Source organism: Camelus ferus, chromosome X, assembly GCF_009834535.1.
Source record: "Camelus ferus isolate YT-003-E chromosome X, BCGSAC_Cfer_1.0, whole genome shotgun sequence".
In the NCBI taxonomy this organism is placed as follows: Eukaryota; Metazoa; Chordata; class Mammalia; order Artiodactyla; family Camelidae; genus Camelus; species Camelus ferus.
In genome coordinates, this window is record NC_045732.1 from 76,797,831 (window position 1) to 76,821,469 (window position 23,639).

Consider the following 23,639-nt stretch of genomic DNA (forward strand, 5'->3'; position numbering starts at 1 on the left):
GTAGGTGGGGCTAACCCGACAGAGGCGCTTTGCGCGGAGGGGAGGCGGTGCTCTCGAGGCCGACACCTGGCCTCATTGGGCAGGATCACGCTGGGAGCCCCAATTGGCTGAGCTAGAACAGAACCGAGCCAATCCCCTTGGTGAAGGAGTCTCTGCAGATCCTCGGCTCACAGGGGCAGGGCGGAAACCGTGTCTGGTCGCGGCTGGATCTCTGAGGGTGCTGGCTGCTGACGCGTTGAGGCCGGCCAGAGGGGCGCCTACAGACAGGTAAGGGTTGCAACCTCGTCCTTGGGGTTGGTGACAGGACTGGAAGTCAAGGGGTTGGGTGGGGCGATGCGGCTCGGGGACTTTCTGGTCTGGCCTAAGACTGAGTTAGGGTCAGAGGGGCCAGAGAAGACCGTGACCTTGCGTGTTGAAGCAGAGACTAGTCACGGAGCAACTGAGACCCGGAGAAAGGAAGGGACATGCAGAGCATTGTCGCAGAGGCTCAGGCGGTTGAGACTTAGAAACCGAATCCAGGTGAGGCTCTTTGAGCCTGTCCCTTTGAGAGGACTCATCCCCGAACCAGATTTCAAAACAGGATCACTTTAGTTCCCACCTGGCTAAACGGAGCCCAGAAAGGTGATCTGGAGGCCTGGGAACGGACTTTGACGGGAGCGAAGGAGAGATGAGTGAGCATGAGGGGGTCGGGTCATCAGAATTTACACTTTTTGACACCCAAACACTCAAGGCGGATAGGAAGGAGCATTCCAGGCGGAGACACCTCATGAGCAAAGTCACAGATGAGTTTTGAAAGTGTGAAGCCTGCTTGGAGAAGTACAAGGGGGCGTGTGAAAGGGTATGAGATGAAAAGGAGCTGCAGCAGAGAAGCTGGAGGTCCAGGGTCTGCCCTCCTCAGCCAGCCCAGTGTAAGAGCGCTTCTTGGCTTTCAGCCCTTACCTGCCTCCCCTCTGAGCATTGGTGCAGAATTTATGGAGCCGGGGGACAGAGCACAGGTTTCTCTGTGCTCTGAGAAAGCCTGAGGTTTATTGACATTAATTAAACGAAAGTGTTCACCAACCTTCTGCCCTTCACCCTCTTGCAGTTTGAGTATGAACCAGGTCCAAAACCTTTCCATCGTAATTTGGCTGTTTCTTTTCCTGCCCCCTCCCCAGTAACCAGCCTCTGAGTTCTATCAATTCTCTCCCTGAAATGGCCTTCAGCAGCACCCTCCCTCTGAGTACAAGCCAGAGTTCTCACCATGGTCTGCATAGCTCATGCTGACATACTTCCTCCTCTCCCCTGGCTCACTCCAGCCCCAGGACACTGGCTTCCTTGCTGGACTCAGATGCACAAACACACTCCTGTCTTCGAACTTTTGCTCCTGCTGCCCCTCCCCCCTCACCTGCTTGCCCCGCTTCATTCCCTCCTCCAGGTCTTTGCTCCACTATCACCTTCTCAGTGAGCCACCATAATTACCCTACATAGCACTGTAGCCCCCTGGACACCCAAACCTTGCTGTACTTTTTTCCCATAGCTTTGTTCACTGTTGGCACTCCAGTACCTGGCACAGTCAGTGGCACATATTAGGTCCTTAATAAATCATAGTTGAACAACTGATGAGTGGTCCCGCTGTTTCCTGCTTCTCACCTATCTGGTCCACCCTGCTCTGCAAGGTTAATCTTCCCATTGAATGGCTCTGGTCAGGTCACCTCCATGCTCTTAAACCTTCAGAGATTTCCCATTTCTATGAGCAAAGTCCAGACTCAGCCTGGCACCTGAGCCTCCTGCCCAGTTGTGCCCCTCCTAGTCCTTCTCACTGCCTGTCCTTGCACCCCCTACTTCCCAGTGAGTCTGCAGGGGAACAGCCTAGCAGTGTAAAAGGAACAACCACAAGTCCTGCCTTGGCCTTGTACCAGCAATGTGACTTTAGGCGAGTCACTTGACCTCTCTGAGCCTCAGTTCTTGTCTGTTGAAAGAGACCAGTACTGTCTCCCAAACAGGATGCTTTTTGTATCTTAATGGTATCTGCAGGTTCCACATCCATGGAGTCAACCATCCATGAATCAAAAATATTTTTTAAAAAATAGAAAGCTTCAAATAAAAACCTCAAATTTGCTGCATAGGCAACTATTTACTTAACATTGACATAGTATTTACAACTAGTTACATAGCATTGACATCATATTAGGTATTATGAGTAAGCTGTAGATGATTTAAAGCATATAGGAGGATGTGCAGAGGTTATATGCAAGTACTAGGCCATTTTATATAAGGTACTTGAGCGTCCGTGGATTTTGGTATCTGCGGGGACTCCCGGAACCAATGCCCCACAGATACTGAAGAACTGTTGTGCTCATTTGTAAAAAGGCCTGACATTTAGCAGGTTTTCCTCTGATTTGCTCTTGTCATTCCCCCTGCCTGGCATGTGCAGGGCCTTAGACTTAGCCAAAATCCCTTCTCACACTGCAGCCAGAGAGATCTTTCTGATCGTAACACTTGCCCCTACTTACAACTTCCAGAGCCTCCCCTATCTCCTCCTGGGGTAACTCCTTAGCCTGACAGCCCCTGCGTGTTCTCAGCTTCTCCCAATATTGCTTCACCTGCCTTGTGTCACAGCTTGTCCCAGAACATGCTGGCTCTGTGCCATCACCTCATCCTTCCCACCCCTGGCCATGCAACACCTTTTAGCACACCTACCCTGTGTGTTTGACTCACACCCCTAGAGCCTTAGAATTTGACTTGCTGATTGCCTCCCCGCCTGGGTTTCCCCTCCTCAGAACTCAAAGGCACTTCTGCAATTCTCTGCCTGGCCTGTCTCCCACACTGGATGCCGGGCTCCTGGGAGGCCAGCACTATGTCTTCCGCAGGTTCTGTCTGGCAGTGGCCGGCCTCCAGTGACTTGTGAATGAGAGAGCATGTGAATGAGTGAGTAGACACCAGGGTGCTGCTCTTGCAAGTTACAGCTCCTCTTTGACCCCTGGGGCTGGTTTCAGCCCTACAGCAGCTCTGAGGTGGGCAGGAAGGATGGCTGCTCTCCAGATGAGGCCTCTTAGACCCATGGCAGCAGCACACAATTCAACTCATACTCCATTCCAGGCTCTCTGCTGGCCCTCCAGGGGCTCACAGCCTAGTGGGCCAAGACAGACGTGAGAGGGGAAAAAAGCATAAAGCTGTGTGCTTTGTTAGAATGGGAGCGGAAACAGGTGCTAAGGAAGTAGCTAAGCTTGCCTGAGAAGGGGGAGGAGGCTTCAGAGAGGTGACAGCTGAGCTATGCCTTGAACAAGGGAACAGCAGAAGCTAAAGCTCTCAGGCGCGCTGATGGCTTTGTCAGTGGCTGCCACAAATTCAAAGGCAGGGCCTTTCTGTGTCCTAAAAGTAAATAGATGAGGGAGAAAGGAATGACTGACAGAAACAGACAGCTCAGGTCCACGAAAGGACAAGGCTAAGCTGATTGAGCCCTTTGGGGAAGACGAGGGGAGCCTTGAGTGCTGTTTACAGATGTCGTCTCTCCACAGACTGGTGTGATGACCTTGCAGTGGGCACAGTTTAGCTTCCATGGAAGGCAGCAGGCCGGGCCCCGACTGCCCCTGCACACCCCTCTAAGCTGAAAAGAGCCTGGACTCCCACGTTTGCAAAGGAGGGAACACTTGTCTCTCTCTCTCTCTCTCTCTCTTTCTCTGGTTTGAAATGAACAGACCATTCCATCCTTTGTCTCCAGGACTCAGCTCACTTTTCTCTTTATCCAGTCCTGTAAGCAGCCCTCCCACCCCCCTTGCCCAGAAGTTGAGCAAGGCACTTAGAAGGTGGGTCTCTTTTCCTAGATTCTTTTTAGCCTAAGACTTTGTCCCATAAGGGCACAGAGGGCAAACATGCTGGTTTTAATTCAGAGACCTACCATTTTGAAGGAAAAAGACTTGGGGCTTCTGATGTCTGAACCATAACAATCCCAGCCCCTAGAACATTGCTCTTTGGTGTCTTATTTTCCCAATTACAGCTGTTCCTCTGAGGTTATGTGTGGTAAAATGGACAGGACTGAAAATTTACCATCCAAACCATTTCTGAGTGTCCAGGTCAGTCGTGTTAAATACATTCATAGGCAACCATCATCACCATCCGTCTCCAGACCTCTTTTCATCTTGCAGAACTGAAACTATACCTACCAAATAATCACTTCCCAATTCCCTGCTCCGCACAACCCCACCATTCCTACTTTCTCTCTCTATAAATTTGACTACTCTAGGGACCTCATGTAAGTAGAATCATATGCTATTTGTCCGTTTGTGGCTGGATTCTTTCACTTGGTATGATGTCCCCAAGGTTCTTATTTCACTTAGCGTAAGTTCATCCATGTTGTAGCATGTGTCACAATTTCTCCTTTTTTAAATTTTTATTTTATTTTATTGTTTATTTTACTAAGATGAGATTTGCTGTCTTAACAAATGTTTCAGTGTACAGTAGATTGCTGATTATAAGTACAACGTACAGCAGATCTCTAGAGCTTACTCATCTTGCTGAACTGAAACTTTCTGCCTGTTGATCAGTAATTCCTCATTTCCTCCCTCCCCACCCCCTGGTAGCCACCATTCCACCCTTTGATTATATGTAGTCAGGGTGGCTTTAATTTCACCATGAAGGAGAGCTCTGTGTCCTCTTCCTTCTCCCAGCATCCCATGCTCTGGCTTCGCTGGGATGAGCCCTGAGTCTGTTTATTGATGGAGAGACTGAGCTGCAGCAGAGAGACGTGGCTTGAGGAGATTGATGAAAACTTGGCAGAGGCGGGGGTGGGGGATGGCATCCACACAGAACACTAGTAGCTAAGAGATGTTTCAGTTTATCCTACATAAATGTCTGTCTCTAAATATGTCTTTAAGGAGAGACAACCAACGAGACCATGTCTGGAGCTGAAATGGACCAAGCAGTTGGTGAGCCAATGGGAGACGAGGTCACACAGACATATTTGACAGAAGACATTCCAAACGTGAGTACCGACACAAAAAAAGGTGAAGCAAAACCAGATAAGGGGAAGGTCGAGCCCATACACACCAGCAAGCCATGGACATATAGCTGTGGGTTGAAAATTGTATTTGGTCCATTTATTAAATCAATCTATGTTGAGTATTATTTCTTTCTATAAAATACATATCTTTATTTAAGGTATTAGTTACTTATTGCTATGTAACAAACACTGTCAGAACGGAGCAGTTTAAAACAACACCCATTTCTTTGTTCATGATTCTGCAGTTTGGGCTGTGCCCAGCTAGGGGCTGGGGGGCAGTCCTTGGCTGGTCTCCTCTGGGCTCACTTGTACAGCTGCAGTCATGGGGGCACCCTGAGGTGTGTGTTCCAGGTGGCCGCACTTGCACACGTGGCAGTAACTGCTGGCTGTCAGCTGGGTGCCTCAGTGTGCCCTCGCGTGGCCTCTGGCAGGATGGACTGTTGTTCAGGGTGGAATGGCAGAAGCCTTCTCAGGGGCAGCAAGGACAGTAGCAAGGCCTCCTAAAGTCTAGCGTGGCAAGTGTCGGAAGGGACTTTAAGAAATTATCAGGCCTCCTGAAGATTCTTCAGAAAGATCTGCAACGGGTTTGTTTGATTCACTTTTTTTTAACTGAAGTCTAGTCAGTTTATAATATGTCAGTTTCTGGTGAACAGCATCATGTTTCAGTCATACATATACATACGTATATTCATTTTCATAGTTTTTTTATTATAGGTTACTACAGGATATTGAATATAGTTCTCTGTGCTTTACAGAAGAAACTTGTTTATCTATTTTATATGTAGTATTGTGTATCTGCAAATCTCGAACTCCCAATTTATCCCTCCGCACCCCCTTCCCCCACTGGTAACCATAAGTTTGTTTTCTCTGTCTGTGAGTCTGTTTCTTTTTGTAAATAAGTTCATTTGTGTCTTTTCTTTAGATTCCACAGGTAAGTGATCTCAGATGATGTTTTTCTTTCTCTTTCTGGCTTACGTCATTTCAGAAATGTAATCACACCAAGGTAAAATGTGTTTATATAAAATGTCAGTAAAAGATCCCCAGCAGGTTCCTGTGAGTCAGCAGACCACCCTAGTTTTAGTGTACAGCTCAAGTAAAGCCTTCTCTGTGCCTCTGTAGTCAAGGGTAAATTGGAGATTCTAGTGCTGAGACAAACCAGCCATCTGTAGTTCACCATTTGTGTGAGTTACAGTTTTACTGATACTCAGCAACCCAGAAAAGTCTGGATTCCAAAGGTTGTTCTTTCTCACTGATTGGCTTTATAGGAAGTAAAAGTTAAGCATTTAAACTACTAAAATAAAAAGATCACTTTCACCCTAACATATATACATTCTATGTAAGATCTCTGAGAAAAAGGGTCCACTGCTAAAGACAAAGGAAAACAGAAAAGTTTGGAGGAAACCCAGTGACCTAGACAGTTCTCTTATGTCAAGATCTTATTGCAATTAAAATCGTTTGTCTAGACAATGTTCCTTCCTATTCTTAAAACTGTCTCCAAGATGTCGATTTTATACCCCCCTCAGTAACCCGTTCTTGAGTCTTACTACCTGTTCCAATCTGGAGTTGTATTCTTACTTGTTAGTACATATTCCCTCTTGTCTGCTGCGCCCACTTGCCCTGAATTGTCTTTCACGGCCATGAAAGGTAAGTGGTTATTTCACATGCGTTCCCCTAACCGAGTGGCATTGTCCCATCACATATCTGACTTACCTGGCACAGGTGCCAGTTCTGTTCTCATCCTTACCAAACTCTGTGGACCAGCCATTGGACCACTTTCCAAGCAATATTGATGCATCATTTCAATATACTAAAAGAATCCAGGTCACTCTGTCAAAGAGAGGAATGTGGATTGCTCACATTTAAAATCATGAAATGAAATGACACTGGACAAAATAGCAAGGTTATTTGATTTGTTTTTAAATTAGACTATCAACCTTTTGGAACAACTAATGAGAGATGCCAGATAAACAAAGGAATCTGAAATCCTTCGGGATGCTATCAAACATGTCTAGTTCAGACCCTCTTTGGGCTCAGGGAAGCTTTTACCAAACAAGAAGAAACAGTTCAGGAAGCAGGGAGGCTCAGAGTTACTCTTTACAAAATGGCATTTGCCTGTGCAGCTGACTTGGGAGGAGTGGGAGGAGAAGAGATTTCCGAAAACAGGATCGTATGGGATTTGTGTATTGAATTTGCCTATGCCCTGGGGATCAATTAGAAATTTTAGTCAAGGCGCAAATAACTGAGCATGGTATGATTACATGTCTATGGGAGAAATCAAAGTGTAGACAGAAACAGGCTGAAAAGATAATTTGATGGTGGGGGGTATGGAATAGTGAGGCCGACTGTGTCGGGAGATTACACATGCCTAAACAAATGGTGCTCAAGCTACAGAGCCATCTCCATATGGCCTGTGGACTCCAGTAAAACTTCCATTCCACATAGGACACCAAGTTGGGAAGGGCAGATGTATAGAAGGGGCCCTGACACCCCTGGAGTCTCCTGCTTGTCTCAGTTATATAGGTATTTAAAGAATACATAGGGGGTTGCTTGCTTGCTTGCTTGGTTAACTTTTTAATCAGGAGCAGAACTTCTTTAAGATCTTTAGTTTCCATACCCCAAATTTGATTTATTATACATGAACGTAGGGAAAATGGGGGGTTGTCATCTTAAAGGAGCCCAGATACGGTTTTAGAAAGGCCCCAGGGAAGAGGACTGTAACAGGTCTTCCTCTGGGGACACTTGTAGCCAGCTTAATCAGTGTGCAGCAGCCACAGTTTTACATTGGCTCTTGGAGTCAGAATATTTAAGTGCCTGCATGTGGTGCTCTGTCCTTCCACTACCCCCAGTTACCAAAGTTGAAATTTAGCCCAGAGAGTACGTGTTGCAGAAGCTGAAATGCAAACAACATAGCTCTCCCCTAATTCCTCTGAGCTCAGAGAAGAGAAGACAAAGCCCTGGGCCTGGTAGATTAACAGCTCACTGATCCTCCCAGCAACCCCACCAGGAGACCCCATCAGAGGACAGCACAGTCTTACATGGATATACTAAGGCAAGAAGGGTTTAGGTGACGAGCCCAAAGCCACACAGCCCAGCCCGCAGTGGCTGGGGAAGAAAGGGGGCTGACTTTCTCCTACAAGTATGGAAACTATGCTTTCTTCTCTCTGATGTTCTAAGTGCGCACTGTCAATTGAGTGGGTGGCATGTTTTGTTTTGATCTGTTTTGTTTTGTTGGTTTATGTGGGTGATTTGTTTGTTTGTTTGTTTCTTGCCTTAGAAGTTCCCAGGGATCAGCTATTGGGAGCAAAAAGATATCACTTTTGCTGTTTGTTTTTGTTTTTAGATTGTCCAGTTTTGATCATAGGTGATTTAATTTATTTCAGAGATGCCTCCCTTTCTCTTCACTAAACCCACAGCATGGGTCAGGTCATCCAGTCTAGCCAAAGCCTGTCTCACTGTCATTTGCTATTTATCATCTCTCTTCCCTCTTTACTGGTCCCAGGAGAGAAGGTTGCCATTGGCAACAGAACACCAGAATTATATCAAGCCTCCAACTTGGTTCAACAAGCATTTCAAACTAAGAGATGGACCTGCCATCACAGCAGCTTGTGACCTGGGAGTCCAGGCTCTTAGTAGTGTCCCCTCTGCTATCCCTCTCTTTCCGCAGGCCAAGAAGTGCACAGTGATTGGAGGCTCTGGGTTCCTGGGGCAGCATATGGTGGAGCAGTTGCTGGCAAGAGGCTACACCGTCAATGTCTTCGATATACGGCAAGGGTTCGACAACCCCCAGGTGCAGTTCTTTCTGGGTGACCTCTGCAGCCGACAGGTAACAGACCACCCCACTTGCCAATTTCCCCAGGCCCCTGAAGGGAATCCACCAGACTTCCCCTGCTCAGAGGCCAGCCAAGTTGTCCAAGTTGTTGTTTCCAAAACAAAAAAAAAATCTTTTTTGAAAAATTTTACAGTTATAGAAAGAATTTAGTACACACCCACATTGTTACTCCTGAGAATGAGTCGCTGTCACCTCTGTCACTACTACTCCACTCTGCCTTGGTAGTTTGAAAGCAGCCATGGCCAATACAGAAATGAATCGGTGTGGCTGTGTGCCAATAAAACTTTCTCTGCAGACTTGTCCACAGGCGGGAGTGTGCCAACAGCTGCTCCTGAATATATATCCCAAAGTGCAACTGCTGGGGGGGTGCGATTATTGAGATATAATTCACGTTGCATAAATTTCACTTTTTTTTTAATTTTTTTTGGCTGAGGGAATAAACTTCACATTTTCAAAGTGCACAGTTCAGTGGCGGTTAGTATATTCACAAAGTCCTGCAACCATTGCTACTATCTAAGTCCAGAACACTGTCATCAACCAAAAAGGGAACCCCGGGCCTCTTAGTAGTCACTCCCCATTTCACTCATCTGTCTCTGTGGGTATGCCTTCAGGACACTTCATGTAAGTGGAATCGTAGAATATTTGTTCTTTTGTGATGTGCCTGGCTTCTTTCACTTAAGATAACATTGTTAAGCTTCACCTGAGTCACAGGATGTTAATGTTTTGAATTTTAGTAAGATGTTGCCAAATTGCTCAACAAGGCTGCCTGGTCATTTTCCATTCACACCAGCAGTGTGGGGGGTCCCCACTGCTCACATCCTTGCCAGCACTTTTGGGGTGTGGCCATGCTGGAGGGGGTGAAGTGGTACCTTAGCGATGCTTAGTGTCATATGCGTCTTCCCTGTGTGGCCAGCCAGGCTCCATGCCTTTTGTTAATCCCCCTCTGTGAAGTGCCTGTCAGGGACCTTTGCCCACATGTCCTTGGATTTGCCTTGTATTTCTTTCATTATATTCAACATGTCTCTTCGTCTCTCCTTCATGTGTTGTTTCTCCATCTTCATAGTATTTTATAGATTCCCTCTATTCCATATCTACTCACAGCCAGCCTTGTTTCATCTTTATCCCACCCCATCCTCAGATTATTTTGAAGCCAATCTTAGATATCATGAAATTCCTGTTCTTACTGGTGATCAAATTGTCCCTTCTTTCTTTGCCCAGGGGGAGCCTCTTCAAATGGGCTTTTAACAGTACTTGCTTTCTGGCTAATCTTGTCTGTTTCCTGCCCCAGATCTGTCTATAATGCCTCTTAGATCACTGTTTTATGTCTGGTTTCACAGAAAGGAAACCAGGCCTGTATATTGGCTATTTGCACTGTCTTTCACAGCATGAGACTTGCTCACATGACTCATAATTTGTATCTATGGCCTCATCTTCCCCAGGATTTTTACCTTCAGGTGTCCTGAATTGTGTCCCTCCTCCCATGGGACACAGAGACACAGATGTTACCTTTCTCTGGATCCCAGAGTCTTCTCACTGTCCCAGCCAGTTTCTGTGGGGGGACCAGGTAATGGGGAGGAGACCATTAAAGGGACAACGTGATTTCTATCCTGTGTACTTCTGTGTTGTTTGACTCTTTTACAATGAGACTGTCTTTCTGTGTTGATTGTACAATTATAAAAGGGCAAGACACATACATGCCACCGATTGGAGATTGGGAGCGTGAGGAGGGTGTTGATTTGTCAAAGGCAGGGATGATTTTTTTGTTCTTTGTTTCCTTTTCCAGGATCTGTACCCATCTCTGAAAGGTGTAAGCATAGTTTTCCACTGTGCATCACCCCCGCCGTCCAGTAACAACAAGGAGCTCTTTTATAGAGTGAATTACATTGGCACCAAGAATGTCATTGAAACTTGCAAAGAGGCTGGGGTTCAGGTAAGGGGAGAGCTGGAGTGAGTGCTGTCTGGAACGTGTGATGGCCTTTCTAAGTGCGTGGTTTGAGGTATAATATTCTAACTGTATCTGAATAGGAAGTCTGAGGACCCTAAGGCTTATTAGTCTTTGGTTAAAGATCTACAAAATTTTGAAATTGCTTGTATTTGTTTATTGTGGTAATATATATTGTGGCTTATATATACATATAAAACATAAAATTTACCATTTTAACCATTTTTAAGTGTCCAGTTCAATGGCTTAAAGTACATTCACATTGTTGTACAACCACCACCACCATCCATCTCTACAACTTTTTCATCATCCTAAATTGAAATCTGTACCAATTAAACACTGACTCCCCAACCCCCTCCCTCAGCCCCTGGCACCCACCATTCTGCTTTCCGTTTCATGAATCTGACTGCTCTAGGGACCTCATAGAAGTGGAATCATGCAGTATTTGTCCTTTTGTGTCTGGCTTGCTTCACTTAGCATAACATCTTCAAGGTACATCCATGCTGTAGCAGGCGTCAGAATTTCCACTGAATAACATTGTACGGGAGGGGTCCACCACATTTTGTCTCTTCATTCATCTGTTGATGGACCCCTAGGTTGATTCCACCTTTGGGCTATTGTGAATCATGTTGCTATGAACATGAGTGTGCAAAAAAGTGTTTGAGTCTTGGTTTTCACTTCTTTGGGGTAAATGTCAAGAAGTGGAATTTCGGGATCATACAGTAATTCTGTGTTTAACCTTTTAAGGAACTGTCCTACTGTCTTCCAGACCTTGCTTATATTTTCAAAGAAAAACAAATGATTGTCTTTTAGCCAGTAGAAACCTATGATAACTCAGACCTGAAGGGACACAATTTCCACCACAAGTTATAGATCCTGGTTCTGGATCACCTTTATAGGGTACCAGCCACTGGATGGAACATCCCTGTATCAGCCAAGCCCCCACCCCCCTTCACAGATGCTGTGTGAATGAGAGAAAAGACTGGAGTGAGCCAGGGCAGGCTCTCTCCCAACAATCTCCAGTGCTGTTGGCCAGCCCCTGGCGTCATCACTTGGCCCAGCAAGAACAGGCGGGGAAGGAGCTCTTCTGGGCTTGGTGCCATGTGCTTCTCTTTTCTGCATGACCATCAAGGTGTTTAAATAGTGATCCTTCCTGACTCATTCTTTTAAAATCTTCCTTTCTCCTCTGCCAGAAACTCATTTTAACCAGCAGTGCCAGTGTCATTTTTGAGGGTGTCGACATCAAGAATGGAACCGAAGACCTCCCTTATGCCATGAAACCCATCGACTACTACACAGAGACGAAGATCTTACAGGAGAAAGTACGTACCCAAGAACTAGTTGAGTGAGGGACACATGAGTTCCATGAACATCTGAAGGATTTAGATTCTTAACAAGAACATTTTGAACATATGAAGTTACTATTCTGAAGCTTGAGTACCTAATTTGGGAAGTAAAATTTGTGGGCAAAATTCGATTGTAAAGGTAATAACAGAAAAACTAATAATAACAGAATAGCTTTACATGGCCAGACACCACTCTGCGTATTTTACAGGAACGGCCTCGTTTAAACTTCACAATGACCCCATAGGGCAGGCACTATTGTTGTCCTCAGCTTACAGACAACAACAGTGGAGGCACAGAGATTCAGAAGCTTCCTGAGGCCGTGCAGGAAGGGGGTCGAACCCAGGAAGTTCAGCTCCACAGCCTGCACCCAGCCTGTACCTGGGCGAGTTTACTCAGTTGCTCTAGAAATCAAATCAGAGACAATTTATGATGATTGAAAGCAGCAGGCAGAACTTGGGCTAAACACTCGAATGTCTTTCCATTTGCACACACCTTCCTAGTGGTACTCCACCCCCCTGTTTTTTAATTAAAGAATGGAAAGATCTTGCTTTATTTTCAGGAAAAGTAAATTTTCTACTTGGCAAGCCGGCTTCACCAGGGAGCACCCAGTTTTACCAGCAGTCTGGGCCAAGTAACAGGCACCAAGCCTTCGGACTCCGGGGCTTCGGGGCATCTGACAGTAGCTAACGCCCGGGAGAGTAGGACCCTCAGCTCCATAGCCGTGAGCTTGCAGCGCACTGTGCACTGAGGTTTCCTCTCGCAGCCAGTACATATGGAACCAGAGCTTAATGCAGGTTTGGCCAGAGTGCCCTTGCATGGCCTGAGGGCCAGCCACCTCCCTCCTGCTTGGTATTACTCCAACTCAAAAAGTGCTAGCACAGCGCATCTGCAGGGAGACCCAGGGCTTCCCAGTGCAGGGGATGGAGGCCTAGCCCTCTGCAAGCTCCAGTCCTATGTCTGCACCCTGGTCCTTGGAGCACAGAAAGCCTCACAGAGCTCCCACAACTGGGCCCTTTGCACCCTCACTCAAGACTCCTGGGACTCCTGCCCTCTGGGCCCGCATGTTCCAGGTGGCAGCCTTGGCTCAGACTGTCGGTGTCTTGCTTACAATGACTGGGCGCTCTACCGGAAATAAGCTAAGCCTATAAATGCCTCCAGCAGTAACCCCCCGGAGCCTCTGGTCAGCTACAGTCGGCACACAGCAACCATGTGCTTTCAGACACCCTGACTGATCATGAGCAGCGTGTGGTGTTATCTAGGACCCCTTGAACTTTCTTCTCTTTCGTAACAGACATGAGCCTTGGGTAGAGGGCATTTAGAGGCTTATTTAGTCATTTGAATCAACAAGTAGCTTCAACTTACTGGGATCAAATCATGTACAAGAATTTTGCCACAGTAAAGTAGAAATCCTAGGTGAGGTGATAGAATAACTTACCGAAACAAGTTAACGTGGGCTGTCTTGTTGAGTCGGTACCCAGCCCTGTAAGCCACAATCGCTGATTTCACCAACAATATAACCAATCATTGGGCAAGCTTTGTTCCTTTTGAGACAAAAGCTGTTTCTCTATAGTCTAAGCCTCTGAGTTCTAGTTTGTCCATGAAGCCACACAGAACACATCTTTTCTCTCTTCCTGAGAAGAGCCTTCACTAGGTCCAAGGCACTGCTGTGTTTCTCCCAGACCCCCCACCTTCTCAGCCCCTTCTTCCTGGCCCACTTGGACTTGCCAGAGTCCCTTCCTAGCAGGTGGGACTCAGTGATGACCGGAACAGCCCAGGACCAGTGGAAACACACACAGTTGGCACATGGAGCTTAAGTCGGAGCCCATTTGGTGGCAGCAGCCTCCCCGAAGGCCCACGGCTAACTCATTAACTGAAACACTTGAATCTTTTACACTAACTGCTGTGTTTGTGCATTTTGCTGTTTAAACCCAAACCCAGACCTTTCTTTTGGTTATCACTGGTTTAGACCCAGCTTGCTCTCCTGTGTTTGCAGAGTTTGGTGTTGGGGTGGGGGTGGTCACTGATGTGGGTCTTATGCTCTCCCGCAGGCAGTCCTGGGTGCCAACGATCCTGAGGGGAATTTCTTAACCACAGCTATCCGCCCTCATGGCATTTTTGGCCCAAGGGACCCCCAGTTGGTCCCCATTCTCATCGAGGCAGCCAAGAAAGGCAAGATGAAGTTTGTGATCGGGTAAGTCGACCCACGGCTACTCTGCTCTTCACCCCCGACTGCACTGTCACAAATGACCACCAGCTGGGGGACTGGAGGCAACAGAGATGGATTCTCTCCCAGTTTGGGATGCCAGAAGTCCAAAACTCAGGCATGGGCAGGATTGGTTCTTCTGGGGGCTCTGAGGAAGAAGCCGTCCCAGGCCTCGCTCGCAGCTTCTGGCATCGCCGGCCACCCTTGTCTCGTAGACGCATCACTTCAGTCTGTCTCCATCTCCCCATGCCGTTCTTTTCTCTGTGGGTCTTTCTCCAAATGTCCCTCTTCTTATAAGGACACCAGGCATTGGATTTAAGGCCCACCCTACTCTATAGTGTGACCTTGAGTACATCTTCAAAGACCCTATTTCCAGGTAAATTCATAGTCACAGGTTCCAGGGACACATGAATTTTAGGACACTGTTCCACCCCAAGCACCCTCTCAGCGAGGCTGGGAGAATACTTGTGTCCCTATCTGGAAAGTCAGGAAACAGGCTCAGAGGGGAAACGATTGGCCCAGCGTTAGGGGCCAGGCCCTCAGCTCTCCTTGCATCTAGGAAGATGGGGGAGGTGTTAACATTCCCCCTCCAGGCAAGTGCAGGTGGAGGGGCCTCTACAGGTGGTGAGAGTGTGGCTGTCTCCCCAGTACTCCTTCCCTCCCTTCCTTCTCTCTTCTCCCTTTCTGTCCCCTGTATCCCTGTGTCTTGCCACCTTGCCTCCCTGCCTCCTGCTCTCCCTCCCTGCTGCTCTGCCTTATCGCTTTGAGAGGCCAGAGCAAGGCATTAGCCCAGAGCACCCTAGAGGGAGTTGAGGGACTGCTGCCCAGATTGGAGCCCAGAGCAGACAACACCAGTGTCGGCCGTGTCAGAATGGGATAGGCAGGGCATCTGGCTTTCAGATTCCTTGGTTGGGCCATAAATACCCACCATGGTCCCTAAAGGCACCAGGAGCCCTGGGCCCTTGCACATCTTCGACTCTTAAGGACGCCCAGGGGCTGACCTTGCTGGGGTGGGAAGTGGCCCTGGGTCCACGTGCAGGGGACCCATTACTTGTGTACCCAATAGGAACGGGAAGAACTTGGTGGACTTCACCTTTGTGGAGAACGTGGTCCACGGACACATCCTGGCAGCTGAGCATCTCTCCCAAGACACAGCCTTGGGTGGAAGGGTAAGGCACCTGCTCCTGCCTGCCCAGCAGCGGTTGGCCCCACCCCCATCCCTCCACTGCATGCTGGCCCATCTTACTGGTTCTTCTCCCTGTGATTGGATTCGCTGGCAAATTGCCCCTAGGGCCCTGCATCCTGGTAGGGTGAGGTCAGCCCTCAGGCAGAGGTGGAGGAGCACATGCGAGTCCCCCTCTTCTTGTTTCTCACTCCTGCCTTTGGAATCCCTCCATTTGGGCCTCATTTTTTCCTCCCAGACCTCTGCCTTTTTCTTACTCGTAGAACTCATAGTGTGGCGGGGATAGGGTGGGTACAGCTTTTACTTTAGACCAAACGCAGCACATTCAAGAAACATCGTATGACCTGTTCATTGCATCTGAGGATAAAAGGTTTTACTGTGATTAACAAAGTTATTAACAAACGTGCCTTCCCAGATAATCCTGGCCCATAGCCTAAACGTTCATTGCCTTCCTGCCGCACCTTAAAGCCACCTGTAGCTGCCAATCAAAAAGGCCTCTCAGCTGCTGACTGACATTTGTGGACTTGAGGACCACGTGAAATGCTGTGATCCATGTGGGCTTAATATCCACCTCACTTAGGAGCTGGGGCGGGCGGGCAAGGAGCGGCCGCTGGTTTCTCCAAATATTGGTCCTGGCCAAGCCAGCAGCTTGGGGCTGAGCTCCGAGTGCCAAGCTGGGCCTGCTCACCCGTCCTGCTGGGGAGCAGTTTCTAGCTTCTCATTCTCTCTACAGGCAATTCACATCACCAATGACGAACCCATCCCCTTCTGGGCATTCCTCACCCGCATCCTGACCGGCCTCAACTACGAGGCCCCCAGGTACCACATCCCTTACTGGGTGGCCTACTACCTGGCCCTCCTGGTGTCACTCCTGGTGATGCTGATCAGCCCAGTCATCCAGCTCCAGCCCACCTTCACACCGATGCGGGTTGCACTGGCTGGGACATTCCACTACTACAGCTGCGAGAAGGCCAAAAAGATCATGGGCTATCAGCCACTGGTCACCATGGATGAGGCTGTGAAGAGGACTGTGCAGAGCTTTCACCACCTGCGGAAGGTCGAGTGAGGCGCCCCAGAGCTTGGGCCCCTCAGCGCGTTCCCCTAGCCCGTGCCTGGCTCCCTGGGGACCAATAAACTAACATCCTTCCATTGAGTTTCCTTTGAGCTTAGGTCTCTTCCTGCCGGCTTGGTGAGAGCACCAGCCCTTCTGGGACCACAAGGGTGGCAAAGTCAGCAGACAGCTCTTCATAGGTCTGGATGTGCAGTTCTTAGGATAGAGCAGCCTCGTGTCCTACTGTTTTGTGTTCTCTCCGCCCACCCCCTGACTCCCGAATTCCGTGTTCCAGTGCCCTCACACATAGTCATGGAAGCTGCAGAGAAGAAACAAGTCATTTGCTGTTGAGGATGGGGCCCTAGATTACTTTCCACGCAGACCATTGACGGAGCCACAGATTACACATGTCCTACAGCAGGGCAGGAGGCATAAACACATGGTGAGGCTTCAAGTGTACACTTCAAATAGACACAGAGTTTCGAACAAAAACTTTAACAAAGCTTAAACAACCGTAAAGCCCCCCACCACCTGTGCCTGGGGAAAAGGCCACTGGCTGTTCCCCTCCTTACATGCTTCGAGGTTGTGTCTCAGGTACAGTGGGTGTGTCTGCTGGCCTTATGTTTCCATAAAACATTTTGTCAACACCCTTCTCTTTATCCATAGACTCCCTGTTGTCCTCTTAATGTCCTTTTTCATGGGAGACATCAGGCCATGGGAAAGGTCAAAGAGAAGAGAACCTCCTGTATCTGGAGTTTGGGCAGAAACTGTACGAGACGCTGCGGGAGGCAGAAAGGGGCTCACGCTCAGAGAACCCTTCAGGCCAATTTCCAAAAGTCACAGCACATGTAATGGTTCAGTGTTCTCTATTTTCTGATGTTCTGCTGACAGAACCTGGTTTCTTCTCAGACTAGTTGAAATGTAACCTTAAAGACTGCTGTGTTTCCTTCTCTGCTTCCAGCCAGGGGTGGGGAGGCACCTGGGGAGACGAATAAGGTGATGGTGTTGTCCGTGCCATGCGGTTTGTGTGACATGGACATCATCCCCCTCTGGGGGAAACTGTAGCTGATGGGGTGGGGGACACAGACAGAAATAAGACAATCTTTGGCCCTAAGGCACTTAGAGTAGAGGAGTTAAGATATACTCACAAGCCCCTGTAATACAGGCAGGGGATGCTGCATACACTGGAGATGAGATGGTATGAGTTCAGAGGAAGGATAACATGGCTTCCAGCCGAGACTGGCAAAAAGGTTTCCATGCAGGAAGTGACAGCATTGAACTGGACCTTGAACGATGGATAAAGAGTCAATAGGTGCAGGCCCCTAGATGGCGTTTCAAGGCAAAAGTTCAGGTTCACCGTCACGGGCTTGTCAGAGTTCCATTAGCAGTGTGTTGTTTTTCTCAGATTCAGTGAAGGACAGAAGTGTCCAGCCTGGCTTGGGGTGGGGGCCGTGGAGCAGTGGGAGGTTGCCTGAGCTCAAGAGGTGGGCTGAACATTATCCCAAAGGCACAAAACCACTGACAGTTTAAACAATAGAGGGCAAAAGCCAAGAACCGCAACCTGCCCACCTCACGTGGTACCTGGGAGACCAGGTAGGAGGTAACAAGAGTCCGAACAATGATGCAGCCATCCCTGGAACTGGAAAAGAAGCCTCGTGGAAGGGCCGAGAAAGGAGTCAGAGCCTGCTGCCAAACTCCTATGGTGGGGTGAGAGGGAGGAGAAGGCCAGGACTCAGAAGGGAAGACTGCTCTCGGAGCTGCTGGGAGGGGGTCTCAGCCCCGGAGGAGTGAGCCTAGTGGGCCTGGCTGATGAGCACTAAGGACCAAAATGCTCTCGGCTCCGCATCTGTTTGGAAAAAATGTGACCACCAGGAAACCATGCTTCCTCACAGGCCCGGGAACTTGTTAGAAACTGGGACCCCAGTGCAGACCTACTGAACTGAGGCTTTGGGGGTGGGCCAGGCCCCGCCAGTGGTTCTAAATAACTGAAGTGGTCTCCCATCAGGTCTCTGGCCTCAGGCCCTGTAAGACTGAACTTGCCCCAACTCTCTGGCCCTAGTCCCCAGACCGCCCCTGCCACCTCCCCGCCTCCCCGGCCCCCCGCCATTCCTCTCCTGCCAGCTACAGCTTTGCAGCACCAACCTGGGCACATCTGTAAATCAGGCGTGAGGGAAAGCAATTGTCTTCCAACCTGGGGACAGCTAGAAGTCCATGCCCAGTTCTCTGTGTTCACTGGGGAGGTCTCTCGTTTCAGTCCCTCTTCCCTCCCCATCAATGCTGACCTAGTTCAGCACCTGGCCCTGTCTACACCTGGGTCAGGTGTACCAGGACAGTCGAGCTGATCTGCCTCCTCCAATCCAGACCTGATGTACATCCAGGGCATCCTTCTAGAAACAGACCTCGAACTGCCTCTCTGCCGAAAACACTTCAGTGACTCCTGCTTTTCTCCTGGACCCCACCCACCTTTCCAGCTTCTTCCACTGGGCTTCATGCCTGCTGTGTTCCAACCAAACTTCTCTTACCCTGTCCTACATCCCCCTTGCTCAGATTGTCCCAGCCACCTGAAAAGTCCTCCCCCTCTATGACCCCATGTCCAGAATGGCCACCTCCCCTTCCCCCTCAAACGCCTGCCTGAATCCTCCCAATTGGAAATCATCTCTGGGCTCCCAGCCTGTAGCTCGCAATCTTTGCCTCATTTAATGTATTCCCGCCAGGCCAGGAGATCCTTGGAGGCAGAGCCAACCAGTGTCCCTGCAGCGCTAAACATAACCACCCGCCTGGCCAGGAATCCTAGAGTAACAGCTGCAATACAGGGGAACAGCCCAGGGAAAGGGGAACAGAGCAGCCAGCGGGCCTAGCTGGAGCACAGGTTCCAGGCCTGGCATTCGTGTGTGGATTCGGGAGGTCTGCGAACCCCATAAATTGGACACAGCCTTGGGGGTATCTGTGAGTGTGTCTTTTGGCAGGAGAGGCACACAGCTGTCATCAGCTACTCAAAGGTGACTGTGGCCCAACACAAAATTCAAGCCAGCAGGAGGGGGACCGGCCACTGCAGGGAAGCCCACTTTGGTGGGAGGGTCCAGGAGAGAAGCTGAGGGGGCAGAGGCCAGAGTGGGGCTCCCGGGCTTCATTGTCATCCCCATTGGCGTGTGTTCCTGGGACAGGAGTTGCCTGGGGCCAGCTCTTCTGTGTGGGGTCCATGACTCCATAACAGAGAAGGACTGGAACCAAGGTGGAGGCTGCCACCGCCCGCCAAGCTCTGAAGTCATTTCTAGCCACTCTCCACTTGCTGTGTGAGACAGCCCTGTGTGGTAGAAAGTTTGCTTTTCTGCCAAACTGAAATACCTCTCCATGTGACTTCCCTTGCCCTCCCTCCTTCCACCCCAGCAGGTTAGCGTCTAAGCTCCTTGTGGCTCCTCCGTGGCACCCTCCTCTGCACAGCTGGGCCTGCAGCCTCCTCTTCTTTCACCTCGTCTCCAGCATCATGTCCTCCCCGCAGCTTTCCCCCACGAAGCTGTCTCCACGCTTCTACACAGCCAGGCCCACACTGCCTTCTGAGCACTTCCTCAGTCACAGGGTAATCACCAGCTTAGCTGCCCAGATCTCCTGCAAGCCACTAGTCTTCTCAAGGGCCAGGGGCTTTGATTTATTGTTCTGTCCCTGAGGTCCTGCATGCTACTTACTCCCAGGGAGATGCTTAGTCAGTGTAGCCAGATTGGAAGGGCATGGAGAGGAGAAAGCCATTAACACCCATGTTGACCAGCTGGGGGAGCCCCAGAGAGAAGCAGCTGTGGCTGAGGGCACTCAGGCAGTTAGCACAGACAGGGCTCGACCAGCAGCTCCCGAGGCCCCAGGCCAGTGCGCTCCAGGTTACGCATCTAGATTCAGGCAGCTTAATGCAGCAAAGTTGCCCATCTGCAAAGGAAGGGACACGGGATATCATCTGAGGCTTTCCAAAGCAAAGGACTCAAAGAGCACAAGTTAATTAGGAATGGAGAGAAAGAAAAGAAGCATATCGGGAGATACTAGAACCTTCCATCACCAGCATGCACCTCTTTTCACAAGCACATTCATTGATCACAGAAGACTCCAAATGATGTTGGACCCAAATGAGACTTCCCTTGGTCAGATGTGCCCCTCACCCACTCAGCCTCAGGAGGTTTATTCACATTAGCTCCTTCAGCCCAGAGAACTTGCTAGAGTGACCAGGGTAGGGGAGAAAAGGAAGGAAGAGGGTCCATCCTCTTATCCTGTAGTGTAGCCTATCTCCCAACTTTTGCAAGATGCCTTCTCTACTGGGTACTGGGAGACACACACACCATTGGCTTTGTTCTCCATGAGAAGTTGGGGAACATCAACTCAGAAAAATAACTGAGCACCTCCTAAGTCCAAAGGGATGCAGAAGTGAGCGAGACAGAGCTCTTACCCTCAGAGCACCCCATAGAGAGAGCAGCAGCCCAGGCTCCTCGCCTCAAGAGTAGAGGTCTGCAAACTATGAATTTAGGCTCAAATCCTGCTTGTCACCTGGCTTGGTCAAAGTATTTTACTGGCACACAGCCATGCCCATGTGTTTACACATTGTCTACGGTTACATTTGTGCTACTATGGCAGAGTTGACCAGTTATGACAGAGATCACGTGACCTGCAAGCCTAAAATACTATCGTTTTCCCCTTTACAGAAAAAGTTTGCCAACCTCTGCTTAAGAATGACTGATAGGCCAACAGGCAAATGAAAAGCTGGTCACCATCACTGATCATTAGGGAAGTGTATATCACAACCACAATGAGATACCACCTCACACCCCTTCTGGTGGCTACTATCAAAAAGCAAAACAGGACAAGATCGATTTGGTCAGCTTGAGGAGGAATAGCATCCCAGCTTCCAGGCCAAGGGTACCACAATGGGCTCTGGCTAGAAATGGTTGATCACAATTCAGGAATTAAAGAGCTTTGACTTACTCACTCACTGGAAAGTGACACAGTGACATTGTGTTTGGCTGGGGGGGGAGAGTGCAGGCAGAGGGAGCAAAAGCAGGGTCCAGTGGGGAACTACTTCTGTAGTCCTGGGGAGGAACTTGACAGTGTGTCTGTCTCGGGGAACTGGTCGTGGGGAGACAAAGAAGACTGGAGATGGTTCTAGGCTAGAATGACAATACTCAGTCATTGATTGGCTATGGGGCGAGGGGACAGGGAGGGGTTAAAGATACTAAGAGGCTTCCATTCTGCCTTTGGTGAGCCTGAGGAACTTTGGAGTTCTAGAAGGCGAGAGGTTGATATTTGTAGGGTCTTGGCCTACCACTGCTGCTACTTGAAGCTATAGGAATGCAAGAGAATGAAGGATGAGACCTTGAGGATTAAGAAGTGAATTAACAACTAAGTCACCAAGAGTTGAGAGAATGCTCAGCAGTGTCAGACAGTGCAGCAAAGCTGAGGAGGCAGAAGACCAAGAATAGATGCCCAGACAGTGAACAGGGAAGTGACCCTGAAGTCTAACAGTCACAAATACTTACCAAGCGCCTACTGTGCCTTACGCTAGGGGCTGGGGCACCATGGTGAATGATGGAGACTAGAGCCTTCATGGGGCTCAAGGTCCAGCAGGATAGGAGGAGGTAGTTATTAAGGAAAGAATAACAATTCATGACAACTAGGCTCAGAGGTCCCAGGGAGGCAGCTAGCACCATCCCATTTGGTGGTACTCTTGTACCCAAGGCAGATTCCATGTCCTTTCCATGAAACTTCTATCCTTCCTTCATCTTCTCCATATTCCTTGATGATGGCCTTCTCCAGGACAGATTTACTTAGACTCTGAGGACCCCTCCAGCTCCTGCCCTAGACAATGCTAGTCACACCAATGACACTGCAGATCTATTGAGTGGCTTTGCTAGCAGGGGATTGGAGAAAAGGCCAAAGATGAATGGAGAGCAAGATGACATGGATCAAAGGAGGGAACTTTGATCCTGAGAACAATCCTGTTTACTCTTGTTCCCGCTTTATACAGGGAAGTCCAAAGCCTTGGGTGGGGAGAGGGGTTTCTCAAGACACAAACTGATTGGGTCAGAGCTACACCTTGAATCCAGGCTGACAGCCCTCTGGCCTAACATTCTTTTCCCCGATGGCTTTCCCTTCTCCCAGGATAACCCTGAGTGCCTGAGCCACTTACCTCTGCCCTGAATAGGAATATTAGCGGCTTCAAATAATGCAAACTTATTCTGTTACAGTTCTAGAGGTCAGAAATTCAAAATCAGTTCCACTGAGATAAAGTCAAAGTATCAACAGGGTGGCTGCTACTGGACACTCTGAGGGAAAATCCATTTTCTTTCCTATTTCATCTTCCAGTGGTTGTCTGTAAGTCTCGGCTTGTAGCTCCTTCCTCCATCTTCCAAGTGTGTCACTCCTGTCTCTCCTTCCATCATCACATCCCCTTCTCCTCATGATGTAGACATCTTTGGGGGCTATTATTCAATCTACCACAGTGGCTAATGAGGCATATGGGATTTATAAAGGAGTCCCTCCGGGCTGCTGGTCAGTGGGGCAGGAGTGTCCTGGTCCTCTAAGATTTGTCTGGCAAAACCCATCAAGCACGAGGTTCTATCTGAACCCAAGTGCAAGGTAGCAAGACGACTAGGTTAGGCGGTGTTCTAGGTTACACACAATGGCACGCAGAGCGTGCTGAGCAGGCCACTGAGGCACAGAGGTACTGGGGCCTGGGTACCAGGCAGGCCTCCAGCCGGAAGGGGTGCCAAAGGGCAGACAAGTCCCCACAGGCTCACGAGCCATGAATCCAGGGTGGGGCAGCCCCTGCAGAGCTGGCTGGGAGAGGCAAAGCCCTGAGTAAAGCACCAAAGGGCTGCCTACCTGCAGTTCCCACCTGCCTCTGATGGGCCAAGAGCCGTGAGCAAGCCAAGCTGGATCCCTGCAGCCTTGTCTGCCAAATACTATTCAGATCTTTCGCTGGGCTAGTTTGGCACCAAGTGATTATTGTAAACCCTGTACAGAGGTCACTAACAGGATGGTGCTGGCTTAGAAGGTGCCGAGAAATGTGGGTGGATCTGTAAAGGTGTGTTCAGAAAGTCCTGAAAATCCAGTGGCTGAGGTGAGCAAGTATT

At 49.1% G+C, this 23,639-nt stretch overlaps 1 protein-coding gene across 1 annotated transcript; it reads left to right on the top strand.

Moving 5' to 3' along the window:
• The first annotated feature begins 111 nt into the window (after nucleotides 1-111).
• NSDHL (NAD(P) dependent steroid dehydrogenase-like) lies at nucleotides 112-16,635 on the top strand. The gene is made up of 8 exons (XM_006188050.3): nucleotides 112-267; nucleotides 4,854-4,960; nucleotides 8,643-8,801; nucleotides 10,591-10,737; nucleotides 11,943-12,071; nucleotides 14,145-14,287; nucleotides 15,366-15,468; nucleotides 16,216-16,635. Exons 2-8 carry the CDS (start codon nucleotides 4,874-4,876, stop codon nucleotides 16,546-16,548), a joined length of 1,101 nt encoding a protein of 366 aa, XP_006188112.2. The 5' UTR covers nucleotides 112-267; nucleotides 4,854-4,873; the 3' UTR covers nucleotides 16,549-16,635.
• Nucleotides 16,636-23,639: the final 7,004 nt, after the last annotated feature.

What these genes read in the sequence shown, in the direction of transcription:
- NSDHL (XM_006188050.3), top strand. Translation starts at nt 4,874, where the DNA reads ATGTCTGGAGCTGAAATGGACCAAGCAGTTGGTGAGCCAATGGGAGAC. An exon ending in GCAAAGAGGCTGGGGTTCAG is followed by an intron (nt 10,738 to 11,942) that starts GTAAGGGGAGAG and finishes CTCCTCTGCCAG; the next exon opens with AAACTCATTTTAACCAGCAG. An exon ending in CGAAGATCTTACAGGAGAAA is followed by an intron (nt 12,072 to 14,144) that starts GTACGTACCCAA and finishes GCTCTCCCGCAG; the next exon opens with GCAGTCCTGGGTGCCAACGA.